Consider the following 12,848-nt stretch of genomic DNA (forward strand, 5'->3'; position numbering starts at 1 on the left):
CAAAAAAGTCGACAACTGATGCCACGTCGGTTTGCCACATGGATCGAGATTCCTCATGAAAAAGTGATGAGGAGCGTGGTTTACACGACCACGCGCAGCACTTACCTGTAGACTACTCATGGGTATTGGCAACATTAGAGGGTTGTTATGAACAAGATTACAAACGTAAGCAAGTCATTAATGTTCAAATTCTTCTTTTCAAGACAGTGACATGGCTTTCTTCTAGATCCTCATACTTTACCAACGTCTCATATTTCATCAAACTATAAATATTTATTCAATTTATTTGTTTTATTCTAAATGAATTTCAAGAAATTTAACGTATCAAATAATGTTTAAAAATTCAATATTTAATCATACGGGTATTCAGCAAATTAAATTGAAAATATACTCCCTCCGTCGTAAATTGATAGACACTATTTTAAATTTTTTTATTTCAAATTATAGGCACTAGATATTTACTTAAGTAAGTAACTGTCAAAATATACCTTCAGAAAATATCTTAAAATCACAAAAGGACAGTATATTAAATGGGGTAAATATGGTATTTTTTTATATATTAACTCATTTTATTTAGAAATCATAAATTTTTTAATATCCGTATTTGTCCTAAACTGCTTCCCAAAAACTGCTTATCAATTTGGGATGGGGGGAGTACTATTTTGTCGAAATTTTGCCTTAATTTTTTTTATCAATATACTAGTACATTGCAAGTTAATCTATCTATGCACAAAATGAGGCAATTTACTTCAATTGTCCAAGGACTGTCTTTTCTTTTTTAAAACTGTCTTTAAATTTTAATTTATGTATTGATATTTTATTTAATCATTTTACAATTATTTTTTCATATAATTTTATTAATTTTTAACAATATATTACCTAACTTGATAATTTATTTAGTAAATAACATGTAAGCTAAGTGGAATTCTATTAAACTCAATAAAAACATTAAACTTTTTATTAATTTATAGTAAAAAAATAATTAAACAATGTAATTTATATTTTGCGATTTTAATAAGATTTTAATTGTTATGATTTTTTTGGTAGAAAATAATTAAAAAACTCAATTGAAAGGTTTCAACGAAATTATATAAACTATTAAGTGATTTGACATGTCATCAAAAATTCTAATAGAGCTAAAGAGCTTACAATGAAAATAATAAATTATTGAATAAAAAGTTAAAAATATTTAAAGTACGGATTAAAATTTAAAGCCGGTTAAAAAAAGAAGAAGATAATTTACGAACGGTTACAGCATACCCCCACAAAAAGTATGCTAAACAGAATAAAATACAAAAAATAAAAATCCGAAAACGAAACTCCAAGCAAAAGCTGACCTTCATTCCCTTTTCCATCTCAAATGACACAAATACCACCAAACTTTCCCAAATCCCCAAAAAAACCAAGATAACTTTCCACGTGTACGTTTCTAATTCGTAACCAAACTTTAGAAGCTCACACACGACGGCACGTCGTTTTCCCCCGTCGTCAATTCTCTTATCTAATCTTCACACATTACAGTAGCATTTAAGAACTACAAAACCAAACCAAAAAATCTCAATTTTCAAGAACTAAAAATTAAAATAAATTTCATTTAATTAAACTGTAACCCATTAAACCATGTCGGAACACGATCAAGTTCAGCAACCGTTATTACAAGAAACAGCGTACGAATCAGACGAGAAAGTCCACATCGTGGGCGTTGATTCCGACGAAAATCTCGACTCGGGTACCAAAACGCCGCCGTTTTCATGGAGAAAGCTCTGGTTATTTACCGGGCCGGGTTTTTTAATGTCGATAGCGTTTCTTGACCCGGGGAATTTGGAGGGTGATCTTCAATCGGGTGCAATTGCCGGGTATTCGTTACTGTGGTTACTTTTATGGGCTACTGCAATGGGTTTGCTTGTGCAGCTTTTATCGGCGAGACTCGGTGTGGCGACTGGGAGACATTTGGCTGAGTTGTGTAGAGAGGAGTATCCGAGTTGGGCTAGGTTGGTTCTGTGGGTTATGGCCGAGTTGGCTTTGATTGGAGCTGATATTCAGGAGGTTATTGGGAGTGCTATTGCTATTAAGATTTTGAGTAATGGTGTTGTTCCTTTGTGGGCTGGTGTTATTATTACTGCTTCTGATTGGTAATTTTCTTTTGTCTTTTATGTTTTTTTTGGGTTTTGAATTTCATTGTTTTCGGGTGTGTTGGTAGCACGGACATTTTACTCGATCAACTTTAAAATGTTTCGGAAACGTGTCAGACAATTGGCGTTTTGGACATGAAACTTCAATTTTAACAGAAACCTTAAAATAATGTTGTTTCCTGTGTCCGTGTCAAGTGTCCTGTTTTTCCGTGTCTGTGCTACCGATTTTGATCTGACTTTTGTTAATTCAAAGTTTCAGGCTTTAATTTATTGAATTTGAATAGATCATTTTTGAGGTTTTAAATATTTGGTTTGAATTCTGTAGTTTGAAGACTTGATTGAACATTTTGAGTGTGTCTGTTATCTAGGTAACATTAACACGGGAAATTGGACGCTTAGACACGGCGAAACGGCGTTATTTTGAGGTTTTTTTATGTTAAAATTGAAATTTTGTGACCAAAAAGCCAAGTGTCCGACACGTTTCTGAAGGGAAACATTGATCGAGCGAAGTGTCTTGTGCTAGATAGAGAATTGTATCTAATTCATTATCTAGTAGGTTTAAGTTGGTGATGTATACGTTTAAAAGAATAAAAAATTAGTCTTGTTGTAACTTGGATTCAGGTATCATCATCCTATACGTTTTAAATTATTAAGCTTATGTTGTTGTTTTTTGGAAACTGAGGATTAGGTAGGAAAATAATGAAGGGAAGTAGTTCCAGTAAGCTCTTTTTCCCCTTAAAATAATTAAAAGTATTATTGTCAGTTATAGTTATGCCTTCTTTTTCTCATTTTGTTAAGAATTATTAATTTATTAGTGTTATTTTGTGGTTTATGTTCCTTTGGTTACAGACTAATCAGTTAATGATGTTGATTCATTTGTTGTTATCTTATGCAGTTTTGTCTTCCTATTTCTCGAGAACTATGGTGTGAGGAAACTGGAGGCAGTTTTTGCTGTTCTCATTGCAACAATGGCCGTATCATTTGCATGGATGTTTGGAGAAACAAAACCCGATGGCATGGAGCTTCTTCTGGGTGAGTTGTAATTTATTTAAATAGAAATACGTTCATATAGCCGACCCCAATTAACTTAGGAGTTGGGATTAATGCTTATTTGAGTTAAGATGTAGAAATTTTAAGCTAAACAGCTCTTTCCATGTTTTAGTGGCTGTCTAACGCTCCGTGAAAAAAATTATATATTGCAGGTGTCCTAATTCCAAAACTTAGCTCGAAAACAATAAGGCAAGGAGTTGGCGTGGTGGGTTGCGTTATCATGCCTCATAACGTCTTTTTGCATTCTGCTCTTGTGCAGTCAAGGGATGTCGACCATAGAAAAAAAGGCCGGGTTCAAGAAGCTCTGAGATACTACTCCATAGAATCCACTATTGCACTTATAATATCATTCATCATTAATTTATTTGTGACAACTGTGTTTGCAAAAGCTTTTTACGGTACAGAACTTGCAAATAGTATCGGCCTAGTGAATGCCGGGCAGTACCTCCAAAACAAATATGGCGGTGGAGTTTTCCCAATCTTGTACATATGGGGTATTGGATTATTAGCAGCTGGCCAAAGTAGCACCATTACCGGTACTTATGCAGGGCAGTTTATCATGGGAGGTTTCCTCAACTTAAGATTGAAAAAATGGTTGAGGGCATTGATCACCCGGAGCTTCGCAATTGTCCCGACTATGATTGTTGCACTTGTTTTCGATACCTCTGAGGATACACTGGATGTTCTAAATGCATGGCTAAATGTTCTTCAATCAGTTCAAATTCCTTTTGCCGTTATCCCTCTTCTTTGCTTGGTCTCTAAGGAGGAACTCATGGGCACTTTTAAAATTGGTCCTGTTCTCAAGGTATATTGATTATCCCCATACTTTGATTTTATTAATTAACATCCTGATTACCCATCAAATTTGTGTTAAGCAACTTTGGCATAAAGTAGATTTTATTTTTCGGTGGAGGATCTAACTTACTGTCAAACTTTGAGAGAATGATTTAGAGCAGCTTATAAAATACCGTGAGTGGAAGTACATTCGTGTCAAATCAATGTTCCGAGATCATTATGACATCTTCATATAAATCATCTAACTTGTAGAGTTATTATTGTGATTTAAGTAACTGAGATATAATCTTTTTGTTAAATATCAATACACTTATTTATTTTTATCGCATTGAATGCTGCACAACCCATCATAGATGACTTCATTAAATTACGACCATGGCTTTAATTTTATTTCATTGTTAACGGATAACTGATATAGTATGTCGTTGAATATTCCGTGGATTCCATAATTTGTAAATGGATGTAGTCAAATCATTTGCATTAAAATCCTGTTATGCAAAGAATGTGATACACTCAGTTTTATTACCTCTGAGGTATGTTGATATGTGGAATATTGTTTGCTTGTTCTAGTACAATATTTAAATGAATTTATTAAATTTATATTTGTAGCCAATTTTTCCTCTGATTAGGCTTTTCACAATTATTTTTCTAAATTTTTTGTGATGGTAAACTGGATACTATAGCAACACAATGGTTGAAGCTAAGATCCCAAATTACTTTGTTGCCAACTTGCTTTTATCCGGCTTTTTTGTTATCTTGTACTGCCTTGTAATTTCTCGGGTCTTCATCCTTATTTTCTCTGATTTAAGTATCCCCTAACATTTTCTTATGATGCCTATTTCAGCTCACATATTTTCTATTTAGGTTAAGTAGATGATCATCTACTCTACTCTGTTTTCATTTTTTTTGGTGATCTCCAATGCTTGACGATCATGTGCACATTCTCTTATAGATTAACCACATCCGTTATTCATTTCTTACATAAATCACATTTTTTTGCAGATGGTATCATGGCTTGTCGCTGCTCTAGTAATAGTGATCAACGGATACCTTTTGGTCGACTTTTTCTCGAAAGAAGTGAACAGTGTGCCCTTTGCCTCCGTAGTATCAATTTTCACAGCTGCGTATGTTTCTTTCATAAGTTACCTCATATTCAGGGGGATTAGCTTCACCTCGTGGTTATATCCACAGAAACAAGTAGTGGTAATTGCGTAATTAAACTACAATTACACGATAAACTAAATGCGGAACTGTATCTGTGCAAGAATCGCCTTTTCACTTTCAGGCATGAAGTATTTTTCTTCTCAGTATAGGGCTAGATGTGTACAAATTTTGCTTACTGTATTGCTGTTGTTCATATGAAAGACGCAGCGGCTTCAATCTGTATTGTAGAAGTTAGATTTGGTTTCGTAAAGCTCGTCTAGCCGGCGCCACTGGTCGGAAGAAGCATAGCTTGCTGTTGCAGCATTCTTTGAAACCATCTGAGGTCTAGTTGTACTTTCTTTATTATGGTGGATTAAACATTAATGTAAGAGCTATTTTCAATGCATATTTTTGCCATTTTGGTTGGTTTTTAATTTCCTTTTCAACTCTTGATTTTTTCTATTTCTACTGGTAGCATAAGAGGTTACAGTTTTACTCAATTCTGAAATTATATATTTCTGCTATTTCTTTCTGGAATTGCATAGGAGAAAAAACACTATTTTTCAACTGGAAAAATAAAAACTAAACAAAGAAAGATAAATGTATGTTTTTCTAGGAGATAAACTTGTTTGATTAAAAAATTAGAGGCATGTTTAAAAAGTAGTTGAAAGAAAAAACAATTAACTAATTCAAAAATATTTTGGAAAGCATATTTTAATTCCAAATAACAATCTCAAGTTGGTGTATTAATTTTTATGCTTGCATAAAGTAGCTTCTAAATGGCAGAAAAAGTTTGAATTTAAATATAACTTGTGGTGCCTTTTACAATTACTTTGTCTATCTTTTACAAAGTAAATGTTATTTTTTTATTTTTGGCTAATGGGCTGGAAAACCCCCGACCTTTGTTTTAGTTTTCAATTCCACCCCGATGTAGCAATTTTTTTAATTATATCCTATTTCGGATTTTTAGTTTTCAATTGCACCCTGATATACTAAATTGAACCCTTTTCATTTGGTTAATATTCAAAAGAGGTTTTTCATTTTTATTAAAAAATCTAAAAATTCTTTAATGTTATAAATTATAATAAAAAACCATCTTCTTTATAAAATAAAAAAATTAATTAAAAAATAATTTTTTTTTTAATTTCCGGAGGAGGAGGAGCTGCTCCTCCTCCGGCAGCTCCTCAACGGAGGAGCAGATCTCCATATTTACATGGGCTAAAGCCTAGATATTAAAGGCCACAGAGCATGATTAAAGCCCAATTTTAAAATCAAGGTGTGTGTTAATTAGGGTTCAAAACGGTTCATAAAAAAAAATGTAAAAAAAAAGAAAAATCAGCATTCAGTTTTATTCAATGTCTGTATTAATATGCAACTAAACTACGAAGAAGATAATAAGAAAATTTCATTCTTTGAATTTAGGGTTTCTGTATACGCCTGGATTGTCTTATTTATCGAGGTATTTTCTTCATGTTTGTATAATTTTAATTTTTTCCCCTTTAAAATATAGTTATAAATGAATTATTTTATCTTCACACATTATGATATTTAAATGAATTTCCTTGGTTAAAATTGCGTGAAAATTCATCATGGTTAGCGTATTGGAATTGATTATTAATCAGAATGCAATTCAAATTAGATTTAATTTTTTTCTTGTTTTTCTAGGCAAAATTGCTGCACTTTGCTCATTCATGGCCAATTCTGAGGATGGTGTGGAAAACATTAATCCATCCTCATTAATCGAACAACTCGGAAGTACTTTACGTCAGCTGGAAGCGCGCAAGGATGGTTCCGAAGAGCGGGTTCAGTGGACGGAAATCGAACACCATTTCCACAACCTCAATGCTACATTGAAGACAAAATTTGAGGAGTTGGAAGCTAGAGAGAAGGAATACATGGAGAAAGAAGCTGAAACTCATGCAATGCTCACAGTCAGAGAGGCGCTTGTTGCTGCTAAAGAGCAGGATTTTTACGATCGAGTACAGGAACTAAAAGATGCTGCTGTTGCTGTCATTGCAGAAGCACGAGCCAATCATCAGCCGATTATGTTGGACTCCGTTGATGGTGGCGACAACAAAGACAGCAAGGTAAGCAGCTCTCTTGGTGATACAAATTCCGCTGAGGAGTACTCTCCTTTTAAAATGGGTGAAAGTGTGGCTGTTGATGTTAAGCCATGCCCAGAGCTGACGCAATTTTGCGAGCGTATGGATGTAAAAGGGCTATTGAATTTTACTATTGAGAATCAAAAAATTCTGTACGCCCTTCGTGATGAACTTTCTGTTGCATTAGAAAGTGTGAATGACCCAGCCCGTTTAGTGCTGGATTCGCTGGAGGGATATTATCCTCCTGTTGAAACTACCCAACCAATGGATAAAAAGGATGCTGCCCTTCAGGGCATGCGTAAATCCTGTATAATGTTTATGGAAGCCATGTCTGCCTTATTGGCAAGAACTGACCCTGGTGCTGACCACCTTTTAAACCCTGAAATAAAGCAGCAAGCCAAGGCAATTGCTGATGAGTGGAAGCCTAAGTTGGCTAGTGCAGGCACTGATGCTCCCAATGGAAATTCATTGGAAGCTGATTCATTCTTGCAGCTTCTCTCAACTTTTAGAATTGCTTCGGAGTTTGATGAAGAAGAACTCTGCAAGCTTGTACTTGTAGTTGCTCGCCACAGGCAGGCACCTGAGCTCTGCCGTTCTCTTGGTTTAACACACAAAATGCCAGGTTGGTGTGCTTCTAATTAAGTCACCCGAGTCCGGAGACCGGACCACTGTTCTGTAGGATGATGTCTCTTATGTTCGATCACTTTAGGAGTTGTGCTTTTTCTCGACTTGAGAAGTATGGACTAGGCAAACTAGATGGTCTCCTTTGATTTTGACTCTTGAAATATGGACTGTTCAATCCTATTTAGCTCTAGCGTATTAAATAGTCCGCATTAGAGTATTGAGACTCTTTGATTGTTTCTGCAGGTGTTATCCAGTCATTGGTTAACAGTGGGAAACAAATCGAAGCTGTACGCTTTATACATGCCTTCCAGCTTACTGAAACCTTTCCCCTTGTGCCCCTACTAAAAACATACCTGGAGGATTTTAGGAGAAATTCTCAAGGAAAGAGCGGGAATTCCAGCGGTGCTATCGGTCAGGTAAATTTTTTCCAAATTTCACAATATAGGTCATTTCAGGTAGGGGTGTGCAAAACCCAAACAAAACTGAATAACTATATTGAATCTATAAATTATGTTTGGTTCGGTTTAATATTATTAAAAAAAAAAATTGGATTTTTGGTGTTTGTTTTAGACATAATAAAACTTCAGTCAAGTTTTAGTGCAAACCGAGCCGACAAATTAACGGAACCAACTAGTTTATTTCGTTTCAGTTTGAATTTTTTTAATTCCTTGGAATTTGGGTTTGGTTCATTTTGAAAAAAGAAAGTAAACTTATATCTCCTTCGGTCAGTTTGAACCTAATGCATACCCCTAATTGCAGCTCATTCCATTAGAAATTAGTAACACACTTCATTTCTATACAGGAAGATGTGGATGCGCAAGAACTCGCAACCTTGAGGGCTGTTATCAGGTGTGTCAAAGATTTCGAGCTTGAAGCTGACTATCCGCTCGATCCACTTCATAGAAGGGTTTCTCAATTAGCAAGGTCGAAGTATGATAAGAAGAGGGGTGGAGGTTTCAACAGACAGCAACAACAATCAAAGAAACCACGAGCTAGTGGAGGAGCTAGCAGAGGATTTCGTGGATTCCGTGCATGTGCTTCCAATGCACCTGCTGGTGGTGGGCGGCAAGCACCACCACCGCCTTTTGCTGAGAGAACACCATACACAGGAATTCCAGAGAGATATCTTCATGCGGCTCAAAATGTTTATGATCATCAAATTCCTACACAGTCCCCTTATGGCCACCAGCCAACGACGGAGCAAAGAATGTACCATTATCCTCAAGACTACCGAAATCCGGCTGGATCATACGATGCATCTACATCTAGTTACAGCAATTATATGGGCCCAGGTATGCGAACGTCTAAACCGCCGTACATGTAATATTTCTAGAATGATAGTCTTAGTTTTGTAAGAAAAAAATGTAATGTAAAAAGCTTTTAAGAGATGCTTTTGTTTGTAGGCCTTTATTTATAACAGGCATGAAAAGCTTATAACTAAAAGATTTGGCAGAGGCGATTTGTTTTAATGTTTATAAAAAAGTTAGCAGAAGAAAAGGTGTAAATTGTTCAAACACGGCTGGACAAATTTTTTATCTTAAAAGCAATTAATCAAATGTTTAATAAACTCAAATGTTATAGAAATCATATTGTTGATTGGCGTTATAAATTGAAAACAAACTCGAGTAACTCATTTCACGTCTAAAGTTAGAGCTGTCAACATTTAAGAATGCTATATTTTTTTTCTTCTAATTATGACGAAGTGCTAAAAATTGAAAAAAAAAAACAATTAGCTAGAGTTATTTAGGAGTTATAATAATTTTAAAATTTTTACGAAATCGGTATAGTTCTTCCATGCATACTCCTTTATATCTATGATCCAACAACAATCTAGTTGACCTGTTTACCAAACCACTTGGAGGAGATGCCTATACCCGACAGCTACGTTACCTTTCGTCTATTGGAGCTGTTAGAGTTGAAGACCGGTAGCTGCATGTGGCATGGACCGGAGACCATGTGGCATGGACCGGAGACCAGAGGTGGCTATCGAGAAGAAGAAGATAATTTCCTCATGTTTGTCGACATGATGAATGCCAAAGGAGGTATTGAGAATGCAGGAGAGCTGGTAGAGCACATTGACAGGAGGCATTAGTTTTCTAGATAATTGATAACGTAGCGATGAAGCAACCTTCGAGATGTTATCACTACGTTATTAATATAATATTATACAATGAAAGTTGGTAACGTAGACATAAATATTTCTTGTGGTTTATGCATTTGATAAACATTATTAAGGATGGAGCTTTATTAGAATCTTTGTAAATTTAGAATTATAATTTGATGTACTCTTTATAATGAATTTATAATGTATTGATATTATGTGTTTAATTATGTTTTTTTTTGAAATTGTTTTAGATATTGACTTCGCTCATTGAGTCACTAAAAAAATAAATTAATAAGTTAATGTTAGTGGATAATTAATTCTTATCTAAAGTTGAATGTATTATATCCCATATGAAAATATAAAATATAATTAAAATAATTATTATTTTTGAAAGCAAAATACTTAAAATTTTATTATATATATATATGTAATTTTGCTTTGCCAATTTTATCATTGATTAAAAATGATTATAATTTATCCAGGAACATTAATTTTTTTCAAAAACTTACTCTGTAAACTCTAACAACTACTCGCTTAATCACAATCTGTTACATTGATGGTGAATGCAACCTGCAACCTGCAACCTGCAGCCAGCATGGATGCCAGGCCACAGGCCACAGCTTATACTTTCATATTCCAATAAAATTAAACTACCAAAAAAAAAGAGTAAAAAATATCACCACCTATCTAAATTCCAAATCCAATTAATTATTAGAAGCAAAATACAGAGCATAAAATAAAACGGAATAAAAACTACAGAATTAAAAAAAAAAACAAGAAATCTAATGAAGCTTCACATAAGTTTGGGATGGATCCAAATTGGTTGCGGCAAATGTTTATGAGCAATGCTCGAAACATAATGCGAACCAAAACTTCCATCGCTCACATTGAAAATACCAATATCCCGAGGTCCACATTCAAAATAACCCGAGTATGAAATATCACTATAATGTTCCGTAAAATAAATATAATTCGGTTCACATCCTGAAAATTCAGATGCCAATATCGATGTTGAATAATTATCTCCCAAAAACATCGCATCCCCATCTAGCGATTTTACTTCTATTACTTGCGGTTTCTGTTCATCATCTACGGATTGTACGAGTTTAAAAACCTTGAAATTCTTTGTTAGGTATGAACATTCAACCTCTTCATCCTCTTCCATAAATCTTTGAACTATCATCAAATTTCCGTTGGACGATTCAACAATATAATTTTGTAACTCGAAATATTTTCTTCCTTTTCTATTTGTTTGAATTTTATCCGCGGTTAAAACCACCTTAAGCTGAGGAGAATCGACGTTAAAACATACAATTTCGGTGTAGTATCTAGATGAATCCGATAAAAGATTAACGGCATAAACTAGACCTTTGTGCCAGATTATGTCCATGCAAAATGCTCGATGCGGATATTCTATTTTCTTCCACTTTTCATCACCAAATTTCAAATAATCTATTTTTAGGTATGAACTATTTATAATCACAACTGTAAAATCATCGGGATATAAAGTAGGATCCGCAGATAATATTAACTTAAAGACATCATACGGATGCATTTGAATATTCAACTCGCACTCAATATCGTACCCTTCGGGGAATTGATCATCAAAGATCGGGAGACGAATAAAAGCTTGCGTAAAAGGATTAAATAGTGTGATTGACAAATCTTTTTCTACGAAAGAAAGCCAACCGTGTGAAGAACCGCAACATCGTTTGTTTATAGGAATATGCAACTGAAAGTCATGCATTTTTCTTGTAGTGTCGGCAGCATTGTATAAGCTACGAAATTGTTCGCTGCCATCTTTGGTCGGAACAAGAAGCAGCGGAAGTTGTTTACGGAAGCAGTAATTGTTGATTCGGGATTTTTTGTGATGATCGGCCACGGATAGCCATGATTTGCATACACTTCCGAATCGAATGTAATCAAATAACGAAACTATATTTTCTAATATGATATCCAATACGTTCGCCGGGAGCGTCGCCCAGTCTATAGAATTGGGATCTTCACACGGGATTTCAGGTTCCTCCATGATCGTGGGGTTTGCTGTGTTTGCAGAGTAAAATTTTACGATTTCAAGCTGAATAATTATCAATAGTATTAGTAGTAGTTAGTGTTAAGGTTTAATTAGGATTAAGCTGACGTGTTAATTCTCTTGTTCCTGATTTGACAATAGGATCTTCTCTTTTGTATCCATTGCAAATTTGGAAAGGACTTTAAAATTTAAAGATAGCCCAATACGAGATTTTGGTTGAACTAAAGTTTTGGATACAGTCAACGTATAACACTTTTTTAATTAATTCAAGTTGTTAATAATAGCATACTCTCGTTGTATAACAATATTAGTTATCAATAATTATTCATTGTAATTTATACAACAAGTCAATGAGTGTTTACGATATTATATTATCTATCTTTTATCATTAAATATCATAACATTATAAAAAAATTTATTAATTTGTTATATGAATGACGTGACACAATGGTTGTATGAAATAATAATCATTCGTTTGTTAGTGTTAGTCTGTCATATTTATATGAGATTAACCTTTCTCACTTATTAATTTTCTTAATCCTATCTGACTACTATCTTAAATTTTTGAAATTGATCTCTCAAGTCAAGTACTTATTATTATGACTATCATACTGAAGTCTTTTTTTTTTTACAAATAATGAATATATCCGCCTTTATTATGTTTGGACATAAATAGTAAATACATTTTTCAAATAGAGGTATTATTATTAAAATTAAATTAAAAGGATATAAATATTTTAATTTATAAATAGTTCGGCCTATTATAAAATTATATCAATTTGTTTATACACTTATTTATATTTGAGAAGAAACTGTTTTCACGTATCAAGTTAAATTATATTTTGTATATTAGATGTAGTTTAATG

The 12,848-nt window shown here is 33.9% G+C and overlaps 3 protein-coding genes across 4 annotated transcripts; 2 read left to right on the plus strand and 1 right to left on the minus strand.

Moving 5' to 3' along the window:
• Window positions 1-1,523: 1,523 nt before the first annotated feature.
• On the plus strand, window positions 1,524-5,554 carry LOC126655961 (metal transporter Nramp3.2). Its single transcript, XM_050350380.1, has 4 exons — window positions 1,524-2,132; window positions 3,028-3,164; window positions 3,335-3,987; window positions 4,980-5,554. The coding sequence occupies exons 1-4, from the start codon at window positions 1,621-1,623 to the stop codon at window positions 5,190-5,192; spliced, it is 1,515 nt and encodes a 504-aa protein (XP_050206337.1). The 5' UTR covers window positions 1,524-1,620; the 3' UTR covers window positions 5,193-5,554.
• An 868-nt stretch (window positions 5,555-6,422) lies between these two features.
• On the plus strand, window positions 6,423-10,192 carry LOC126657457 (FRIGIDA-like protein 3). Of its 2 annotated transcripts, none has more exons than XM_050352146.2 (5): window positions 6,423-6,579; window positions 6,786-7,844; window positions 8,090-8,262; window positions 8,649-9,138; window positions 9,708-10,192. In XM_050352146.2, the coding sequence occupies exons 2-5, from the start codon at window positions 6,812-6,814 to the stop codon at window positions 9,773-9,775; spliced, it is 1,764 nt and encodes a 587-aa protein (XP_050208103.1). In that variant the 5' UTR covers window positions 6,423-6,579; window positions 6,786-6,811; the 3' UTR covers window positions 9,776-10,192. The 2 variants fall into 2 exon arrangements, with proteins under 2 accessions (XP_050208103.1, XP_050208104.1); XM_050352147.2 differs by having other exon boundaries at window positions 9,711-10,192.
• Window positions 10,193-10,498: 306 nt separating this feature from the next.
• Window positions 10,499-11,979, minus strand: LOC126656677 (F-box protein SKIP23-like). Its single transcript, XM_050351288.1, has 2 exons — window positions 11,020-11,979; window positions 10,499-10,534 (listed from the first exon to the last, which is right to left on the minus strand). The coding sequence occupies exons 1-2, from the start codon at window positions 11,977-11,979 to the stop codon at window positions 10,499-10,501; spliced, it is 996 nt and encodes a 331-aa protein (XP_050207245.1).
• Between the last annotated feature and the right edge of the window lie 869 nt (window positions 11,980-12,848).

This window comes from Mercurialis annua, linkage group LG7 (assembly GCF_937616625.2).
Source record: "Mercurialis annua linkage group LG7, ddMerAnnu1.2, whole genome shotgun sequence".
Lineage (NCBI taxonomy): Eukaryota > Viridiplantae > Streptophyta > Magnoliopsida > Malpighiales > Euphorbiaceae > Mercurialis > Mercurialis annua.

What these genes read in the sequence shown, in the direction of transcription:
- LOC126655961 (XM_050350380.1), top strand. Translation starts at nt 1,621, where the DNA reads ATGTCGGAACACGATCAAGTTCAGCAACCGTTATTACAAGAAACAGCG. An exon ending in ATTATTACTGCTTCTGATTG is followed by an intron (nt 2,133 to 3,027) that starts GTAATTTTCTTT and finishes TATCTTATGCAG; the next exon opens with TTTTGTCTTCCTATTTCTCG. An exon ending in TGGCATGGAGCTTCTTCTGG is followed by an intron (nt 3,165 to 3,334) that starts GTGAGTTGTAAT and finishes TATATATTGCAG; the next exon opens with GTGTCCTAATTCCAAAACTT.
- LOC126657457 (XM_050352146.2), top strand. Translation starts at nt 6,812, where the DNA reads ATGGCCAATTCTGAGGATGGTGTGGAAAACATTAATCCATCCTCATTA. An exon ending in CCAGCGGTGCTATCGGTCAG is followed by an intron (nt 8,263 to 8,648) that starts GTAAATTTTTTC and finishes ATTTCTATACAG; the next exon opens with GAAGATGTGGATGCGCAAGA. An exon ending in CAGCAATTATATGGGCCCAG is followed by an intron (nt 9,139 to 9,707) that starts GTATGCGAACGT and finishes AACCACTTGGAG; the next exon opens with GAGATGCCTATACCCGACAG.
- LOC126656677 (XM_050351288.1), bottom strand. Translation starts at nt 11,979, where the DNA reads ATGGAGGAACCTGAAATCCCGTGTGAAGATCCCAATTCTATAGACTGG. An exon ending in ATGATGAACAGAAACCGCAA is followed by an intron (nt 10,535 to 11,019) that starts GTAATAGAAGTA and finishes TGCTGGCTGCAG; the next exon opens with GTTGCAGGTTGCAGGTTGCA.